The 20,794-nt window shown below is 54.7% G+C and overlaps 1 protein-coding gene across 1 annotated transcript; it reads left to right on the plus strand.

Moving 5' to 3' along the window:
- The first annotated feature begins 1,417 nt into the window (after positions 1-1,417).
- On the plus strand, positions 1,418-17,448 carry HIP1R (huntingtin interacting protein 1 related). The gene is made up of 31 exons (XM_032199216.1): positions 1,418-1,533; positions 5,261-5,324; positions 5,709-5,851; positions 6,058-6,114; positions 6,424-6,504; positions 6,638-6,714; positions 7,051-7,112; positions 8,157-8,297; positions 8,492-8,549; positions 8,637-8,712; positions 8,904-9,041; positions 9,118-9,249; positions 9,556-9,739; positions 9,830-9,918; positions 10,185-10,301; positions 10,682-10,783; positions 10,952-11,146; positions 11,343-11,490; positions 11,699-11,785; positions 12,064-12,171; positions 12,319-12,455; positions 13,078-13,188; positions 13,316-13,374; positions 13,667-13,697; positions 13,831-13,893; positions 14,411-14,511; positions 14,915-15,020; positions 15,846-15,969; positions 16,064-16,125; positions 16,266-16,469; positions 16,552-17,448. Exons 1-31 carry the CDS (start codon positions 1,441-1,443, stop codon positions 16,597-16,599), a joined length of 3,198 nt encoding a protein of 1,065 aa, XP_032055107.1. The 5' UTR covers positions 1,418-1,440; the 3' UTR covers positions 16,600-17,448.
- The last annotated feature ends 3,346 nt before the right edge of the window (positions 17,449-20,794 follow it).

The raw sequence follows: 20,794 nt of genomic DNA on the forward strand, positions 1-20,794 counted from the left end.
CCATGAGAAATTCCTGCAACTTCCTAGCATGAGCTGAGCTTTTTGGCTAAAATGTGTTGTGTTAGCAAGCAACCGTACTGAACCCTCTTGTGAATTTAAAATGCTTTGCTGCTGGCATTAAGATCGGAGTGGAAAAGTGAGCTCAAGTGATATAACAAGGATCAGAAGAGCCAGAGGATTTCTTGTTGGGGCTGCCCTAGATTTCTGTTGCTGTATTTTCCTGTTGAGTTCCTGCCTGTGGAAAGCACAACCCTCCCACAGCACCCGCATGCCCTGGTTTGCAGTTGCTTTTCCAGCGTGCATGGGGCTTGTTCCGGAAGGGGAAGAAGCAGAATATTGGGGCACACTTAATCAGGCATTAAGTGACTTACAAACCAGCTGTATTATCTACTGCACTCTGCACTCTGGAGCTTGCATTGAAACTCAAGCTGTATCAAACTTGGCCGCCTTATTTCTGGAAGCATTACAAATACTCCAGGGAGCGCCTTTGCTATTGTACTCTCATACTGAATTATTATTAAAGGAAACAAAGCTCCTGTTCAACTGCAGCTTTCCACAGGGGTGGACGAGCCCTGTGCTGCTTGGTCGTTATGAATGGAAGGATGTGGGCAGCAATGAAACTGAGTCCCTGAAACGTGTGGTGGGGTTTAGGGAAGGGTAAAGAAGGGCTGCAGAGCTGGTGAAGGGCCTGGAGCACAAGCCCTGTGAGGAGCGGCTGAGGGAACTGAGGGTGTTTGGTCTGGAGAGAGGAAGCTCAGGGGAGACCTCATTGCTCTCTGCAACTACCTGAAAGGAGGTTGTGGGGAGCTGGGGGTTGGCCTCTTGTTGCAGGTTACTTGTGGTAGTGCTAAAGGGAAAGGCCTCATGTTGCACCAGGGGAGGTTCAGGTTGGAAATGAGGAGACATTTCTTCTCAGAAAGAGCAGGCAGGTGTTGGGACGGGTTGCCCAGGGAGGTGGTGGCTTCACCGTCCCTGGGGGTGTTTGAGGAGAGGTTGGACGTGGTGCTTGGGGACATGGCTCAGTGGGTGACATTGGTGGTAGGGGGACAGTTTAGAACAGATGATCTTGAAGGCCTTTTCCAACCCTAGTGATTCTGTGATTCTTCTGTGAAGGGGCTGGATGAAGGAAATAGGAGAACTCAGTCAGGGTGCTCGGGCACAAGCCTCCAACGCCCTGAGGCGAGGACGAGGGGGCCGCGTGAGGCCGTGTGGGACCGCGTGGGGCTGTGTAAGACCGCGTGAGGCCGTGTGGGGCCGTTTGGGACCGTGTGGGGCCGTTTAGGACCGTATGAGGCCGTGTGGGACCGCGTGGGGCCGGGCAGAGGCGTGTGGTGGCCGCCAGGGGCGCCGTGGGGCCGAGCGCAGTGCGCGGCCGGGAGGAGCCGCGGGCGGCGCCGCTCGCTCGGTGCCCGGTGCGCGGTGCGCGGAGCGGGGCCCGCCATGAACAGCATCAAGAGCGTCCCGGCGCGGGTGCTGAGCCGCCGAGCGGGGCACAGCCTGGAAGCGGAGCGGGAGCAGTTCGACAAAAACCAGGCAAGGGCAGGCGGAAGGGGTTGTGGTGTGTGTGGGGGGAGGATCGGGGATCCCGGGGATCCGGTCCCCGTCCCCGCGGCGCCGGCTGTGAGGGGAGCGGTGAGGGCGCTGCGGGACCGGCCCCGCTCCGTGGGGGCTCCGTGGGGGCTCCGTGGGGCAGCGGAGCTGCACGAGGGGCCTGGCCGGGGGTGTGTGTGGGGGAACACTGGAGGCCACCGGGCTTTGGGGACCCGCCGTCCGTCTGTCCGTCCTCCCCGGTGGGCACCGGGCTGCAGCACGGGGTTGTTCTCCCCTTTCTCCCCTCACATCGCCCACCCTGCCCCGGTCCCCGGGCTGGTTTGGTCCCGGAGAGCTCCCCCCACGAAGAGCAGGTGCTGGTTTCGGGTGTTGTGCTCGGCTATGCTAGGTGGGAAGCGGCGATTGTTGGGGTTGGGGTTGGGGTTGGGGAGCGACACGGGAAAACCGGCGAGTCCTGCTCCTGCCGGACCCGTCTCCTTCAACCGCCCCACCGGGCAGCGCTGAGAAATCACCACAGCGTGAGCGCTGCCTCCTGCACCCAAGGGCAGCTTGCGCCGGCTGGGCAGGAGCACGTCCCTCCACCTCCTTCCATCCCTTTCGGCTTTTCCTTCCCTTGGCCCAAGCCACAAGAGAGAAGTCGCATCGTACGAGCACGTCGTGGCCCCACACGGATGCGACTTCGCTCGCACGTCTTCACTCGCTGCAAGGCGTCCTACAAAAGCTTCATCCTAAGCAGGACGTTTCCAACATCGTTACAGGGGTATCGATCTGCCTTCTCCGTCTAATTATAGCTGCGGGGATGGCCACTGGGCGGTTGAGGCTGGTGGCAGGGTGGATTTCATGCCCCCACCGTGCTGCGGCAGCGGGAGGCTGAAACCGAGCGCTGCCCCATCACCTCTGCCCTATGCCGCTGGTGCAGGTGGGGATGCTGGGCCTGGTGTGAGCCTGGTGCTCGTGAGCAGTTTGGAGGCCGCTCAATTTTCCTGGAAGTTCTTTTTGAGGTCTTGGTGCAGGCATCCCCCTCGGAGAGGCTGCGTGTGGGACGTGGGACCCTGCTGTCCCCGCTGGGTGCTCACATTGCAATGTCATCGGAAGAAAAACTCATGTTGTTCTGTGCCTAAGTTTTTCCTTCTCTTAGACATGTGCCAAAAGGTAAAAATCCAACCAGCTAAGCATCCACATACGGCTTCTGAGTGGTACTTTTCTGGTATGATGTGGGGAGGAGAAGCGTTAGGAAAGGAGCTCTGGAGAGGATCTGCAGCTCAGCTGATCCAGCAGCCCCCGGGTCGCCCCAGGGGAAGTTTCCAGCCTGACATCCTGCTGCCAAAAATCATCCTGCTGCCAAAAATCATTCCCCGCCGTGGTGTGGGGACCTGGCATCCACCTGCCGGGTGGGGATTGTGGCACCGCAGGATGCCGGGGCTCGGGGGAGCCGTGGGCGGAGAGGCTCACGCTGTAATTAAAAGCAGCCTGGAAAGAAAGGGTGGATGTAAACCATTCTCCTTCATTTGGGCGCTTTGATCCCGGCTTTAGTCACCAGCTTGGTACGTGAGGGCTGTGAGTAAGGTGTTCGGGCTGTGCCCATGTGGGTTCCTGGGGCCTGCAGGCAGGCAGGTTTCGGGGTCTGACCCCCCCAGCTGTCAGCGCTGGGGTGGCGATGGGGAAATCGTCAGCAGGTTGCATAAAGGTTTCGGCCAGGCTCTTTGTGCACCCACGCTCACAACCAGGACGTGTCCATCTCCAGATGTCTCTGTTTTGAACCACTTTTTTGGGAACTTCCTGGCCAGCCCGGGGTTTGGAGGCAGCAGAAGCACATCCAAGTCGCTGTCCCCGGGCAGGGGCATCATTTTGGTGCTACCTTGGTTTATTTGGGACCAAGCTGGACGCGGCGTCTCCCATCTCAGCAGTGGTGAAGGTGGCCTGGGGGCTGCTCACCTGCTCCGGATATAAATCAGCTCAGTTCAGCCCTCAGCACCGAATCACTGAGTAAGAAACCAGCCTCTCCAGCAGCCCCCAGGCTCATGGGCAACAAGGCAATAAAACCACCAGCACCAATGGGGACTGCAGGCTGGTTTTGGGACAGGCAGGTTGGTCCCAGCCCATCCTGTTGGGTAGACATGAGTGGACGAGTTCACATCCCCTGGGATGGATCATCCCCTGGTGGTATTTCCCTTGTCCCGACCCCGTGGGGATCAAGGCTGAGCCTGGCTCCTGCTGATGATTTGAGCTGAGCTTGCTGTCACTCCTTGCAGGGCAGGAGACGGCTTTGCCCTGCTGCCCCCTGAGCAAAGCGCCCCGATAAGATGCAATAAACCACCCTTAGGGGCTCGTTAGGAGCCTTGGGGCTCGTTAACCTTCGGGGTTAAGAGGATTGCATCAAGTTGCCAGCTTAACTCTGCTGCCGCTTTACTGACCCACATGGCAGGGGAACGCCAGGGCTTCCCTGAGCACAACCAAAGCGAAATCGCTGCGGGCACAGCAGTTTTGGGCTCACTTTGGGCAATTTGGGGCATTAACGCCTTCAGCATCACCCCTGCAGCTGAGTGGTGGCGATGCAAACCCCAGAGCCTGCACCTGTGTCCTGAGGGCTGCTCGGCCCCAAAATGCTGAGACGAGGAGCGCTGATAATGCCCGTGGGGGGATCAGCTCTGTGAGTTTCTGGTCCCGGCTGATATCTGACGGGACGGCAGCGTGCTGGAGCTCAGGGCACCGAGTTCCTTGTGCATGAGCTCCTCTCACCATGCAGAATACCAGGTGACACAAACCCGGGGCTGATGTCGGGAAACCTGCGTGCTGCCGGGAGGTAAGGCTGGAGCAGGTTTTATGGCCTGTGCACAGGGAGGGACTGCGTTTCCCTTCCGGCACAAGCGCCAACGGCGCGCTTGCTTCCTGCCTTCCTGGCCACTTGGTTTTTCCTCCGCGAAGGCACCGGTGACAAAGGGCTCTCAGACGCAGGCACGGCCCCAGCGCTCGTGCCAGGGCGGAGCAGCCCAGCTCAGCTGAGCCTGGGACGGAGAAAAATCCTCGTGGTTCCCAGCAGCTCGGTTTTGGAGCCCAGCGTGAGCTGAGCGATGCGTCTGGCTCCTATTTTTGGGACCAAACCATAATTTGAAGTGTGATTAAATCCATTAATGTACTGATAACCATCCTGATAAGGGCGGCATGTGGCACTCCTCTCCATTAACCTCACTGCTCCCTGATCGTGGCATCGCAGCCCTGCTCCCTCCTTGCTTGGGGGCTGCATTTTCCTGGAGCTGCTCTCCCGCGGGGCTGCCATCAAAGCCGTGGAAAAACACCCGGTTCAAAGGCTTCTTGTGATTACACAAACAACCCGAGAATTTGGCATCTCGCAGTTGTGCTTTACCACTCGCCGGCGCTGAGTTCAGGCTCCAAAAATGCCGTGTGTTTACCGGGCCAGCCGAGGGTACCAGCGGCTCTTGTCGAGCCGCCAGCCATGCGCCGACGGGGAACGGGGAGGGCTTCCAACAGGCTGCTTTGTTCAGGGACAAAAAAGCCTGGGTTTGCGTGTCACGAAGGGTTTCGAAGTGACAAACGTGGTATTAAATTCAGAGTAGTCCCAAAGAGCCCCGGGTGGTTGGGCTGCTCCCAGCTGGCAGCACACCCGGCTCTTTGGTTGGGGGGGATGCGGGTTGGGGATGGGGTGGCCCTGAGGTTTGCTGCTGACTGCCCATCTCTCCTTCTCCTGCAGGCCATCAGCATCAGCAAGGCCATAAATACTCAAGAGGCACCGGTGAAGGAGAAACATGTGCGCCGTATCCTTTTCCTCAGCTGCTTGGTGATGTGGGAGCTCCGTTCTTGTCCCTGCAGGAGATCCGCTGCCTCTGAGCAGCGCGGTGCCAGGGCAGGAGGGTTTTGGACTCCTGCAGGAGGTTTGGGGTGTGGGACAGCTTGGCTGGGGTGGCATCTCGGAGGTTCATCCATCAGTGAAAATGCAAAGGAAATGCTCCACGGGATGATTTGAAATGCTTGTGGCAGGAAAACGTGGGAGTCCCTGGTGCACCCTGCAGCCAGGAGAAATAAACGGGGTCTTGTCTGTGGGCACAGCTCTGTGCTGGTGGCCTCTGAGCCCACGGTGAGCTCTGAGCCCACAACACGTCCCCCCTGTGTGTGTCTGCTTGGCCTTGACTGCCGGGAAGGGATCATCCTGGGGACGCACCATGAGAAGGGGGCCTTCACCTTCTGGTCCTATGCCATCGGGCTGCCCCTGCCCAGCAGCTCCATCCTCAGCTGGAAGTTCTGCCACGTCCTGCACAAAGTCCTGCGTGACGGCCACCCCAACGTGAGTGTCCCCTCCCAAACATCCCTCCCACCAGCTCGGTCTTTTTGGGGGGAAGCACGTTGCATCCCTTGGCAAAGCCCCCCGTTAGCTCCCAGCCCTGAAACCTCCCCAGCCTCTGGCGTTTGGGGTTGAGCTTTGAGTTTTGCTGTGAGGGGCTGGATCCTGAAGCTGGATCCCTGTTCCATTGCTCCCACTTCTGCCCCTAGGTCCTCCAGGACTGCCAGCGGTACCGCAGCAACATCCGCGAGGTGGGAGACCTGTGGGTAAGTGGCAAAGCTGGGGAGATCAGACGTTGGTGCCTCGCTGGGGGCTTGGGAGTGGGTGCTGGGACTTCCCTGGGGAGGGGATTTGGTCAGGGGCTGATCCCTGAGCACCTGCAGGGGATGGAAGGGCCAAAAAGCATCACGTGCATGGGGAAAGCAAACCAGCAGCAGAAATAACCTGCTGGGCAGTGGGTGTGGGTGAAGCGAGGGGCAGGTGGGAGAGGGCAAGAGCTGTGGGGCTGCTGTGGGTGGCAGGTGGTTTTCTGCATCGCTCCAGATACCCCAATTTTCCCTTTGTGTCTTCATCAGGGCCATTTGCACGACCGGTACGGGCAGCTGGTGAGCATCTACACGCGGCTTCTCCTCACCAAGATCTCCTTCCACGCCAAGGTGAGACCCTCCGCAGCGTCTGCATCCCCAGAGCTCCCTCCTTGCTGGGGCACCCGGCGGGGTTTTCAGGGGCACGTGCTACACCAGCAAATTTACCAGCTGCAACAGCTGTTTTCTTTTTCCTTTTACAAAGCACCATGAGTTCCCCCCGGGCCTCGAAGTGTCAGATGAGGTGCTGGAAAAGACGGCGGGGACGGACGTGAATAACATGTGAGTGTCCTCGTGGGAGCTGTGTGCTCCCGGGTGGGTGCATCCTGCTAACCAAACGGCCTCATGAAAGGCAGCCGGTGGCGTTTTCAAATCACCCCTGGTCTGTGAGGGTTCAACGGTGCCTGGTTTCTCCTAGAGCAATGAGACACAGTGTAAACACGGGGAGCAAACACACCAAAGTCTTGTAGATCAGAGGGAGGTGGGGGAAAAAAAGGACTCAGTGGGAGGAAATGCAGCCTGGAAAAGTGGCGTCCTGTAGGAGCACCTGTAGCAAGCATAAACAGCTGGAGCAACGATATCCGTGCTGCACAGTGACCCGTTTGTTTCTTTTGGCAGCTTCCAGCTGACAGTGGAGCTGTTTGACTACCTGGACTGCGAGCTGAAGCTGTCAGAGTCAGGTGAGGAGGAGGCAGGTCCTTCCCGGCTGCCCCGGGGCTCTTGAGCAATAGTTTCGCTCTTTGGTCAGGAAGCAAGTTCCAGTTTGGGTCCTTTCTCCTCCTCCTCCTCCTCTTCCTGGAGTCTTTGGAGAGAGTGTCTCAGCTGGTTTCCCTGTCGATGTTCTGTAGAGGCAGTTGTAGGAAAATATTTCAGAAATGTGGTTATTTTTAGCACACCTGAGCAGTGCAAAGCGTTGTACAGCACTGCTCTGAAATTCCTTTTTGTGCCTTTTCAGCGCAACGATGTTAATTGTGTGCATTACCCAAATCCTTTCCACCCCCCAAAGCAGAGCATGGAGGCTGTGTTCCTTTATAAATATTCATTTCCTTGTGTTGAAATACCTCCAGCAGGGCTGGTGGCCCCTGCCCCGTGTTTGCTTCCCTTGCCTCATTCTCCAGGAATTTTGAGATGGCTTAAAAATAAGGCGGTTTCTTCCCCTCCATCAGACATCAGGAGCACGATGCTGCCCTGGAGAACGGGGCGCAGCGGTGAGGCCGTGCTCCCGGCTTCGTTAGCCATCCACATCTCCTCCTGACCCAGTTATACGGAGAATTTATATTCATAAATATTTCAATGCTGAGCGGGGAAGAAGTCAATCGATGCGCTGCCTGGATTTCTGCCAGGGGAAGGGATCCATTTCTGTGCCATCCCTTGCCCTCGCATCCTGCCCCAGCTCTTTGCAGGGCAAAAAACATCACCTTTCCCAGCCACCCCTTGTGGTGGCAATTACCAATGGCAGCTGTCCTGCCCATTTATCATCTCGGGTTAAATTCCTCCTATTTGGGATCGGGGATATCCGTGGCAGAGCTGAGCCCCCATTGCTTCTGCCACCAAGGTCCCTGTGGGTGTTTTTCTTGCACGGAGCAGGGTTGTTCCCTGCTCAGCAGCACAGGATGGTGGTTGGCAAAGCCACAGCTGTCATGGTTAATGATCAAGCCGAGCTGGCTGGAGCCTGGTGGCTCTGCAAACACGTCCCCGGCGCCTCACCGTGCTCTCCCCTCCAGTTTTCCGGCAGCTCAACACCTCCATGGCGCTCTCGCAGATGTCGGCGGTGCAGTGCCGCCTGGCCCCCCTCATCCAGGTGATCCAGGACTGCAGCCACCTCTACCACTACGCTGTCAAGCTCATGTTCAAGCTGCACTCCTGTGAGTCCCCACACCCCGCGCTTCCCCTCACTGCATCCCCTGTCCCTGCTGCTGCAGTCACCCGGGGATGCCCCGTGTCCCTCCCGGTCCCACCTGGCCTTTGTAGCCGAAGGGATGTGGGCACGTGGGAATAAATTCACAGCTGGAGTGGGGCAGAATTTGCAGCCACTGCTGTCCCCTTCCCATTGCCACAGGTCTGCCAGCCGACACCCTGCAAGGCCACCGCGACCGCTTCCACGAGCAGTTTCGCAGGTACCTGGGGCTGACACAGGGCACTGGGGTCCCTCCAAGCCTCCCCGCATCCCCTTCAAGCCATTTTTCTTTCTTTCCCCCTTCCAGCCTCAAAAGCTTCTTTAAGAAAGCCTCCGACATGCTGTATTTCAAGCGGCTCATCCAGATCCCCCGGCTGCCAGAGGTACGGCGGGGTTTCGGCATGCGATGGTTTGAGAGGGTTTTTAGGGTGCACGGGGGTGTCCCCACAGCCAGGGGGCCTGAGGATGCTGCAGAGGGACACGCCAGCACCTCGTGGCAGTGAGGGGTCGCCTCCCTCCCCGTGGCTCTCCCGAAAATCCATGGAGGTGTCACCGTGACTTCTTGTCCCCACAGAACCCCCCAAACTTCTTGCGGGCGTCCGCGCTGGCAGAGCACGTGAAGCCAGTGGTTGTCATCCCCGAGGAAGCCCCCGAGGACGAGGAACCAGAGAGCCTCATCGAGATCAGCACAGCTTCCACCACAGAGCCCCAGGTGGGGTCACGGGGAGGGGCAGAGACCCGTGGAGGGGGGGGCAAGGACTCAGCCTGACGCCCTCTGTCCTCCCCAGGTCACCTCGGATTTATTTCAGCAAGCCTTCGGGCCGCCCAACGGCATTCGGGATGACAGGGATGCGCAGATCGAGAGCCTGAAGAAGGAGGTGGACACGCTCCGCGCGGAGATGGAGAAAATTAAGCTGGAGGTAAAATTGGGTGGGGGAGCAGCTGCTTTTCAGCGCTGTAGTGGGGAAACCCAGATGGGATCTGGCAGGATTGGGGCACGGGGTCCTGGTGCCCTGTTTTGGGACCTCTCCCAGTGCCAGCAGCCAGCTCCCAGGGAAGCAGACGGGACAGAGGACAACCTTGGGTGCTAAGGGGAGACTTTCCTGGGGCATCTTGCAGCTGCTTTGCCCAAAACTACAGCTGGGCACTTGAAAGGAGTTTTTTTGGGGTAAAGGGGGTGCTGGCACCCCCACGGGGCAGCACCCAAGCACTGTTTGACCCCACAGGCGCAGCGGTACATCACACAGCTCAAGGCGCAGGTGAACAGCCTGGAGGGCGAGGTGGAGGAGCAGCGCAAGCAGAAGCAGAAGGCGCTGGTGGACAACGAGCAGCTCCGGGACGAGCTGGAGAGGCTGCAGCAGGTGAAGCAGGACAGCGACCGGTCCCTGCGGCTCTGCGCCGAGGCAGAAAGTAGGTGCAGGGCAGCTGCTTCGCCCAGCAGCACCCGTGGGCTGCGGGAAGCCACTGGAGTGGGCGCTGATGTGTTCTCACCCCCTCCAGAGAAAGCCAACGCCACCGAGATTCGCTACACGAAGCTGAAGGAGAAGCACAGTGAGCTCATCAACACCCACGCCGAGCTCCTGAGGAAGGTAACACCACTGTCTGCAAGGACCAGATGCTGCCTTTGTCCCCCTGTCACTGTGTCCCCCCAGCCCAGCCCTGCGTCGATCCCATCCTCCTGCACTCAGAGCCCCCCGAGCACCCCTTAAATTAATGTCCGCCACCAGCCAACATATTGGATGCCACGAAAAAGGCATCGCCCCTATTGCCCCAGCCACGATTTAGGCAGAGGGAGGGTGGAGGTGGTTTTGCGGTGAGGGTCACCTCTCTGAAAGAGCCCCGTGTCCCTGCACAGAACGCTGACACGGCCAAGCAGCTGACGGTGACGCAGCAGAGCCAGGAGGAGGTGGCGCGAGTCAAGGAGCAGCTGGAGTTTCAGGTTGAGCAGGTCAAGCGGGAAGCAGAGATGAAGGTGAGCAAGCCATGGGGCCACAGGTCCTGCCCCGGCCCCGCATCGAGCCCATCCCAGCCTGGGGCACGTGGCACATGGGGAGGTGGCTGGGGACAATGCCTGGTCCAGGAGGGAAGGAGCTCCCACAGCTCTTTATCACGGTGTTATTTGATGTGTGCTTTGTTCGCTTCTTGCCCAAATCTGCCATTTCTTCCCCCAAGAAAATGCTGCGCTCCAAACCTCTGGGTTCAGTTGCTTTCGTTCCAGCAACCTGGGGGTTGCTCCCCAAACTCCAGCCCTTTCAGCCCCCCTGTTCCAAGACCCCCAGACACCATCCTGCTCCCACAAACTGCCACCAGGCTGGTTTCCACTGAGCCCCAGCGTGGGTTTTTTGGTTGCAGCTGGAGGACCAGAGCGTGCAGATGGAGCAGCTGCGGCGGGAGCTGGATGCTCGGCGGGACGAGCTGGACCAGGCGCAGAGCTCGCTCAGCCACGCCAAGCAGGTACCCGGGGAGCACCCAAATCCCCACTGAGCCCAAGAGCAAACTCACCAGGGTCCCTCAGTGTGGGTCCAGCCCATCGGTGTCGCGAGCTGAGCACGTTCTCAGCCCCTTCTGTAACTGTGGGGTGATGACCCGTGGGTGACAGGCGTCTCCTGGCCCTCCTGACAGGCAGGCACGGAGCTCAGTGCCCAGCTGGAGACCCTGCAGGCTGAGAAGGAGCAGCTGAGGCGCTCAGTGAGCGAGAAGGAGCGCGAGCTGCTCTCCACGCGCAGCCTTGTCCAGGAGAAGGAGCTGCAGCTGAGCCAGGAGGCTGACAAGGCCAGCAGGGAGATCTGCGAGCTGCAGGGCAAGCTCCTGGAGAAGGTACAGTGCTGCGCCCCTCGCTCGGTTTTGGGGAGGGTGCTGAGCATTTGGGGGGCTCTGCCAATCTGCTACCGATGCAGCCATCTGGATGGGACTTGCAGCATGGGATGCTGGCCTCTAATCCTACAAAAGGGACTCTTGGTGATGGGGTCGCTGTGCCCCAGCCGCGTGCCCACACCTCCCTCCCACCCCACAGAGCAACCAGGAGCAGAGCCTGCAGCAGAAGCTGCTGGACGAGCAGTTTGGCATCCTGCAAGAGGCAGTGCGGGAGGCCGAGGGCATCCTCCGCGACGCGGTGGCCAAGCTGGACGACCCCCTGCACGTCCGCTGCACCAGCTCCCCAGGTATGTCCTGCAGCCCCCTGTCCCCCTGAGACAGGTAACGTGGCATCTCCGCTTCCCCCAGGCATCTTCTCCCACCACACATTGAACCTGAGGAGTTTGGGGTCTGACTTCCAGAGTGGGGATTTTTTAGCTCTTCCTGAACTGGTCTTTAAGGGTTCCTTCCAACCCAAACCATTCCGTGATCCTAACGAAGCTGAATTCCTTGCAGATTACCTGCTCAGCCGTGCAGAGGCGGCGCTGGAGTCCACGGATGCGCTGGAGAGCGGGCACGCGCAGTACGTGGCCTCCATGGCAGGTACCTGGGGCTCGGGACTGGCAGCGTTGCTTGAGTGTTGCTGTGATTTTATATTTATCCAGCAGCCCCTGGCCGTTTTGGGGCTGTCAGCAAGCATTCACTGCCTGTGGCGGGGGGAGGACACAGGGGCTGGAGCTGGTGGGTCCCCACGTGCTCGTTTGAGGAGCCACCTGCAAGCTGGAGGGGTCAACGCCAACCTCTCCAAGCCCTTGTGCTGCCTTTGAGGGGGTGACAGTGCCCTGGGCTGGCTGTCCCTGACCTTATTCTCCTGCTGGCAGATGCTGCAGCGCTGGTGGGGGCTCTGTCTCTCTTCGCCCACCTAACAGCCGACACCATCGTGAACGGCAGCGCCACGTCCCACCTGGCTCCCACCGACCACGCTGACCGTGAGTGGATGCAGCAGATGCTCTGGGTGGGGTTGTGCTCACGGGGGTTTGGTTTTGGTGCTGTTTTTGGTGCTGGACCCTTCATCGGGTGAACATGGGACATCCCTGCACAGCAAGGAGCCCGCCACCAACCTGTCCTCTCCCCAGGGCTGACGGAGACGTGCCGGGACTGCGGGCAGCGGAGCCTGGACTACCTTGGCCAGCTGAAGGACAAGCAGACGCTGGGGTGTGCTGAGCTGGGGGACGTACGGCGGGCGCTGCAGGGTGTCCTGGGGCTGGCCCAGGTAGATGATGGAGAGCTGGTTTTTACTTTAAAAAAAAAAAAAAAAAAAGGAAATGTGGCTTTTCCTGTTGCCCAGAGCTGAAATTGGAGATGCTGGCTTGGAGTCAGCACTTTGGGGTAGTTTGTCCCGGTGACCTGCAGGTTCTGGTACATTTTCTGAGCACTGAGACACTTCCTGATGCATGGGGATGGTCACCCTCAGATCAGCTGATGTCTTTCAGCTCAGTACCCCTGTGGTATACTCCTGAGATATCAAATTTCCCAGCTTTCAGATGTTTCTTGAAGCCTCCTGTTAGTCTTTTCCATTAAAATACTGCAAATTTCAAAGGCCATCAGCTCTCTAGAGCTCTGCCATGTTAGCTCTGCCAAACTGCACCTGTATTTGTGTTTTGCCAACTTGGTTTGGGACATTTCCTACCTCTGAGGTCCTTGTGTTGTGTTTGCTGCAAGGTGCTGACCTAAGGGACTCTGCCCTTGCTGCCTGCAGAGTGCTGCTCTTGCAGCTTTATTTATTTAGGGGAGAAAAAAACAAATTCAATGCCTTCTGTGGTTTTATTCCTTACAAATACTTTCTTCTCTTCCTCTGCTGAAAACCTCCTGGCTGTTGCTGCCTCCTCTGGCAGGAGCTGAGACCGAAAAGCTTGGACATCAAGCAGGAAGAGCTAGGGGACATGGTTGAGAAGGAGATGGCTTCCACCTCCGCGGCAATTGAAGATGCTGTCAGGAGGATAGAGGTGAGACAAAGCCATGAGATGGGCCCTTGGGCAGCAAAATGTCCACTCCTCCCTGGTGTCTCCCCTCCTCCTGAGCCCTGCTTGCAGCAGCGTGGTGTCCCACCTTCCCTTTCCCATTTCCCAACAGGAGATGATGAGCCGAGCCAGGAACGAAAGCTCTGGCATCAAACTCGAAGTGAACGAGCGGTGAGTGTTGGGGGATTGCCATTTCGGTCCTGCAGCGGCTCTAACAGTGGGGCTGGGTGGTGTTCTGAAGCCTCACGTGCACTCTGGACCTGCATTTTTCTAATGCTAAGCATAAAATTGCCTTATGAAGGGTGGGCCTTCATATTGCACGTCTAAGTTAATATTTGATAGCTTCTCTGTGGGCTGCTTAAAGGTAACCTTCAGCAGGCTGGTCTCTGAAAAAACTAATTCGTTAACTCAGGCCAAAGAGGGCTCTCCTGGATGCTCAACCCTTTTTCTTGTTTCCCTACAGGATTCTGAACTCCTGCACGGACCTCATGAAGGTCAGTACTGCAGGAGCTGAGCTTCTCGGGGGGTCACAAACTGCACAAAACTTTCACTTCCCACCACTGGCAAAATTGATCCTTCTGTATAAAATCCACATCAAACACCAAAACCTGTTCTTCCTCGTTCCAGGCCATCAGACTTCTTGTAATGACATCCACAAACTTACAGAAGGAAATAGTAGAGAGTGGCCGGGTAAGTCCTCCCCTATGTTCATCCCCGTGCACTGACGTGAAATACCCACAATTTCCCCCAATTTGCAGAAACAATTGCAGAATTTCCCACAATTTGCAGAAACACCAGCTGAATTTCTCACTTTCCCCCATCAGTGGCACATTTGCAGCCCTGCTGGCTGGAGATGGGCTGCTCAGCCCCGTGCTCTTTGCAGACCTTACAAAGCTTTGTCCATCTAAAGATGATGGCCCAGAAGTGTCCTAAACCCAAACCAAATTCACAGTCTCAAGGTTCCAAAGTTAGTTTTCTTGGTCCATATTTAAGTAGGCCAATAAGAGCAACCTGAAGGGCACAGAAATGCTGCTCATCCCTTGATTTATGGCTTTATATATGGCTTAAAATACGGCTTTATTTATGGCTTTATACATTGTTATATCGTATGAGGATTTTTTGGTGGATTTTAATGATTTATGGATTTATTATACATTTATATGGTAGAAAGAAGCTAATGCAGGCCATAATATTCTTATAACAACAGGGGGCAGCAACAACTCAGGAGTTTTACGCCAAGAACTCGCGCTGGACTGAAGGGCTGATCTCTGCCTCCAAGGCGGTGGGCTGGGGAGCCACACAGCTTGTGTAGGTGTCCAGCTGCAGAACGCAGCCGTTACCCCACTCAGATACTCCCTGGCTGTTGGGGTGGTCGTGTGTGGGTGGTTGGGGTCAGGGCACCACGTCCTGAGCTGTGCTAGTGTGGAAAATGTAGGGGCTTGTTTGGAAAAAGCCCCTACAAGATTTAAATATCTTGTCCACTCTATTGCAGGGGCACAATCCTGCCTCCTGTGGTGTTTTATCCCCATCTAAAACTTCTGGATCTGGGGTTTGAGCAGTTTGCTTTGTAAATGAGCTTTAAATAACCAGACAAAGCTGTAGTTTCAGCATCTGATGCTGATTTCTGAGGGTATAGTGGGAGGCAAATAGCCCCCGCTTGTGCTGCAGTGCGAGGCGAGTGTCTCTAACACGCTCTCTCTTCTGACTGCAGAGAGTCAGCAGACAGAGTTGTCCTGCACACAGGCAAATACGAAGAACTGATCGTCTGCTCCCATGAAATCGCTGCCAGCACGGCCCAGCTGGTAGCTGCCTCCAAGGTGAGCGTCCCAGCAGGGCTGGCTGCACACCACGTGGCAGGTTTTGTCCTTTTGTTCCCATCGTTTTGTTCCAGGGCTGTTCTCAGGCACTGGTGCATGGCAGTCCTGCCCATGGCCTCCTTCCCAGGGAAGGGAAGCTCTTAATTGGAAGGGGATTATTAAAATTGGAAGGGGATTATTAAAATTGGAAGGGGATTATTATTTTCAAGTTGGTTTCTACTTTTAATATGTGTCTTCACCTGCATGAATGCTTCCACACCTCACAGGGCTTGCCTCTGATGAGAGGTGTAAAACCTCCCATCTTCCTCCTGCCCAGCTGATTATGTAAAGAAAATGTTAATAACTAGTGAGGAACCCAGGGAGAGCTACTGCAGGAGGCAGCATTGAGAGGGATGAATTTCGGTCCTTACCACCTTTCTTCTTCATGGTGACGGAGATGTGTTGAGGTTTCAGTGAGCAGAGAGTTGGAGGGAGGTGGGCCGAGACTGCTTTTTGTGGCAGATGATGTTAAAATGAAGAACGGGGTTGTAAAAAAATTATCTGTGCACCACTGCTGCTTGTTCGTGTGTCCTTGGCTCACGTGGGAGCAGAGGTGGCTTAGTGTCTCCAGGCTGAAGGAGGTCACCTTGTCCCTGATGGGATCAGCAAGTCCATCTGTCCTTTTCACATCTAGGTTGTCATTCCCAGTTAGGCCACTGTAACGTGGTGGGGTTGGTGTCCCTGCTCCCGTGCAGGATTTGGCTGCCTCACTGTGCACCTGTGTCCCCGAGCTGCAGGCTTTGGGGCCACGCTGGGGACCCGCGGCCATCTGTGTGTTCGTTGCAGGTGAAAGCTGAGAAGAGCAGCAGGAACTTGAGCAAGCTCCAGGAGTGCTCACGCAACGTCAACGAGATGGCGGCCAACGTGGTGGCTTCCACCAGGACGGGGCAGGAACAGATCGAGGACAAAGGTGAGGTTTGGTAAAGCAGGAAGGGAAAGCTAAAAGCTGAAGCCCTTGGTTCTTTCCTGGCCTAGTAAACACCCCCCCCCACTTTTCTCTCCAGACACCATGGACTTCTCAGGCATGTCCCTCATCAAGCTGAAGAAGGAAGAAATGGAGACACAGGTAAAGCCTCCGCACGGGGAGGAAATGAGGGCTAATTCCATTCCCTCTGGAGGGGGCAGTACAACATTTTGGGGGGTTATTGCATCTCCGTGGCTGTTGTTGCTGGGCACATGAGGACCAAGTGTGCTTTTGTGGTGCAGGTAAAGGTGCTGGAGCTGGAGAAGTGTCTGGAGGGCGAGCGGGTGCGCCTGGGCGAGCTGAGGAAGCAGCACTACGCCTTGGCTGGCGGCTACGATGCGGCAGAGGATGGGGAGGCCCGGCCAGCACCAGCCCCCAGGAGAGGCATCCTCAAGAAGCCAGCCCTGGCTCAGAAACCCGGCCACGTCCCGGGGCCGGACAGAGAGGTAGGGACATCAGAAGAGGGGGGACACGGGGCTGGGGACATGTTTATGCCCTGATCTTTGGCTTTGTCCCCTCTCGTTGCAGCCTGAGCAAGACGCCAGCCTGCACCGGGCGCACGCCGTCAACTTCTAGTGGGACCGAGGGGACGGAGCTGGGGCCCAGCCCCGGGGTTGGGGCAGCCACAGCAACGCTCTTATGTCTGTGTTTTAAACAGATCGCCTTGCCTCTGCACTGGTGTGCCTTCGTGCGCGGGGGTCTCCTCCCTGCCTGGCCTGAGAAACTGGATTTTTTTTTTTAAAGTGACTTTTATTTTTTTTCACTCAGTTCCTATCAGTAGAGTTGTTGGGGTCCTGCAGCTCCCCAAGCAGTGCAGGGTACCCTCCTCGTGGCCTGCTGAGCAGCTCGCCCAGTTTAACTTAATTTGGGATTCTTTTGGGTTGATTTTATTTTATTTTTTATCAGCTCTAGACATTTTCAGTAAATGTAGCTCTCTACTGTACTGCTTAGACCCTTTCAAAGAACTGTGAAATGTTTTTGAAGTAGGAAACTGCTGGGCTTTTCTTGCAACTGTTTTTTTAAATTGCCCTTTTTCAGGAATAACTTGACTTTGTTTTACCTTGGGATCAGCGCTCAGCAGAGAAGGGGAATTTAGCTTTAACAGGCGTGAGGAACGTTTTGTAAGGGAAAAAGCAGGTATTGACACACTGGCAATAAGGATATAAACATTTTTATTTCCTTTTCTATTTTGTATTACTACAGCAACAGCAGGGGATCAGTTGCATTATGTTTTATATGTAAGATAATTAGCAGAATTAAACCTAACCGTGGCCTGCAGGAGCCAGGGGACATTAAACGTGGCGAAGTCTGCAGCAATAAGGGAACGCTGATGGGAAGAGACAGGGGGCAGAGGAAACGTAATCAGCTGTATCTTCTCTTTGAACTACTACCATGATGTAGATTATTAAAGCAGCAATATTTAAACGAGGTGTGGTGCTTGGGCAGTGGTGGGGTTGGCACTAAAGGGGTGCTCCAGCAGGTGCTGAATTGCCTCCTGCTGGGGAAGTGCCTCGGGGGAGTTCAGTGATGGTACGGGGTGGGATGGGTGAGATGTGGCCGTGAGAGAAAGGCTCCTCGCTGCCCCTTTGGGCCCCCATGGGCAGGAACAAGATACCACCAAGGGTTTTGAGCCACGGTGGCTTTGTGGCAGATCATACCTGCGATGAAAGCTGTGGCTGAAGGCACAGGGCGGGCACCTGCACCCAGGGCTTGCTGCCGGCTGCAGGGCACCCACCCAAAGTCAACAGGGAAGTTTTTGGCAAACCTCAAGGTTACTGACAATTTATTTGAAATTGCTTCCGCTTTCTTCAGCCTTAGGATGACAGAAAGGAGATGTTTCAAGGAATCTCAGTTATTCTGCAGGGCTGAGTTTCACTTCAGCTTCTGGCACAACTCAGGTGCACCCATGGACACCTCAAGCAAAGACACCCATGAGAGGGTGAGCACAGCACCCACGTAGCTAAGAGGAGCACTGTGAGGGGCCATTAAAAAAAATAAATACGTAGAATCAACATTTTCATCCAGTTCCTCATGAAGGACTAAATCACTAAAGCAATTATAAAATTTCATACAAGCCACAGTACAAAGCCTGTAGTTCACCATTAAAAATAGACTGTGAAGCTGTTTGTTAGAATTACAACTTTCTATATCTAAAGAATGAAACCTTTAGAAAGCATTTTATTATTCAATAGTGTCGCTGCCTCCTGAAGACCTAAGTTTCCTGAGGTTACACATCACAAACCATATTATCGGGTTATAAACAACCCACCCTGGCAGCGCAGTGAGCTGTAATTCTTTCCCAACCAATCATACCCGTAAAGAAGAGCCCACATCTTGAAAATGGGCTTTGGTGTTTGTTAAATACTGGTGTCACTGGGCAAAATGAGCAACTAGTTGACTCCTGCAAGCTACAGGGAGTGCTTCCGCAGCCTGACAAGGCACATTCTTCCCTGGAAGGCAAAGCGAACCTCTTATCTGCAGCAGCACTGGAGGAAAGGCTTTAGTTTATTGGGTGACCAATAAATACCACACCGTGCTGTCACGTTACAGCACCAACCGTGGCCAGCCCTGTACTTCTAAGTTTCGTTTCTTCCTGAAACCCTTTCTCTTCACACAAGGAAGTGCTTGCTGCAGTAGCTTGCAGTCTATTTATAGGCAGTGATAAAGCTGTATTTGCTGGGAGACTGACGTCACCCTGGCCACTCACACCAGCACATCTCATAATGGAAATATTGATTAATCAAGAATGCTAACTTTCAAATTGCGCTACCGTAAAGCTAGCCACAGCTCTATTTAAAGTTTAAAGAATTCAAAAGCAAAGCGATATTGGCTTTAAAAGCAGTCCTATGGGTGAATGGAACTTGTTCAACAACGCTGCTGTTTCATTATGGTTTACTTAAATCAATACTTGCAGAGGCTGCAGGTAAAGTGACCCATGCAAGCATCTACAAAGTCAAAAAAAATAACAGCACACACTAGCCCCAAATGCCATTTAAAACAAAACTTACGTACTAAAGTAGTTTTATATCAAAATTAAGCTTGCTGTCCATTTTAAGATTGCCTCAATTCCCATTCTTTTTGGGAAGTATTTTCTAGTCATAGCAGTCATGAAAAAAAATAATAAACAAACCACATCACAAACTGTCTATGCAAAGGTTTAGTCTAAGATTCCATCAAGACGCCCTGCTGTACAGGATCCAATTTGCTAATGAGTTTTAAATGCCATTATTGTATCCGTAGAGCAAGGAAGATGCTTAGAACTGTGCCGAGAACAAATTTTACTCACTACTTGCGACAAAAACAGTGGAAAATAACCAAGAGAAAGATGTGAAACATGACAGTCTGCTCCCTCCTACCAAGGGTAGTTCAGTGCAGTTTATTTTTCTTGAAGCAGTTTTCAAGCAGCCTCTTATTGAAGCCCTCCTCTCCCCCACCCTCTGGCTTCCTCGGCAGCCAAACCTCATGTAACCACAAATGAGTTTGGATGTGAGCGCACAAAGCAGCTGAAATTGAGTACCTGCACTGCTAGAGAGAGCGAGGTTTAGAAAACACAAGTCTCCCAGATCACTAAGAAGAAAAACTCCATTGAAAGTAAGCACACAAATAGAAAAACGCTGCCATTACAAGCTCTAGGAAATCAGGTAAGAAAGAAACTTCTGTAAAAATGTTTTTAAGAGCCCTTAAAGCCATGAGCAGCCGCCACCCACTTGCGGGGTGGGTTATTTCCCTTCTGAGCCTAACCTTCAGGGCACCAGGTAAATGCTTCTGTGCAACACTGTTCTTGGCACAGGCATTCCCTGAATGGCCCAATTGGGAAAATTACTTGGGAAGGAAAGAAATCTCAGCCAAGACAGACATTTTACAAACACCCCTGGGGTCAGCTGGCTTAATTTAAAACAGCACGATGCAAAGAGGCTGTATATAGCCCTTGCAAAACATTACTGGTAGTGTGAGACAGCTAACACACACACACACACACACACAGGCACACACAGAGCACCCTAAAAGACAGCATAACATTTCCACAGCACAGTCAGCCGGAGCACACGAGTGTCATAAAGCTTCACTGAAGCTTCAGGTGAGAAATTCTCTCAAAAGAAATCAGTCTAAAAAGCAGCCCGTGCTTCAGTCACAGTGGCAAAGACTCAGAAGTAAACAGGCAAACCTATAGAAGATTCTGTCGGGGTTGATTAATGTACAACTGGAAGAGGACTCAAATTAGAGGAACAAGTGTTACAGAAGGACGTGTATAGGTTTGTGTGACCTCCAAAGCCAGCTTCCAAAGAGAAGGGAGGGCTCAAGACATGAAATACTACCTGTGTCACCAACACATCACTTGCAGCTGGTGTTAATTTTTTTTTGTTGTTATCCATTACACAACTGACATGTGGGTTCCCTACCTGGCAGCATCTCACCGCACTGGCTTTCTCTCCTTTGGCTAAGGAACGATCCCACCTAGATCAATGGTTTAGCACATGGTGGCCTTATGGAAGGGCATCCGAACACCCCCATTTTGGAACAGGCACTTCTTGAGGCTTGGTGCACACCTTCAAACCACGGGCGTTGCTGCAGATTCTTAGGAGAGCCGTGTTAAGGAGCTGCAGCTTTTACATAACACCACCTCCTTCCCTCGCCCACCTGCACTGAGTCAGCACAGCAAGCTTTCTGTAGTTGTAGTTCCCTATTTCTGCATTAGCAGAAGGTGATCAAATCTCTGCAGCCACCACAAATGGAACACATCAAGAAGAAAAAAGGAAAAAAAAAATTTAAA

This window comes from Aythya fuligula, chromosome 17, assembly GCF_009819795.1.
Source record: "Aythya fuligula isolate bAytFul2 chromosome 17, bAytFul2.pri, whole genome shotgun sequence".
Classification (NCBI taxonomy): Eukaryota; Metazoa; Chordata; class Aves; order Anseriformes; family Anatidae; genus Aythya; species Aythya fuligula.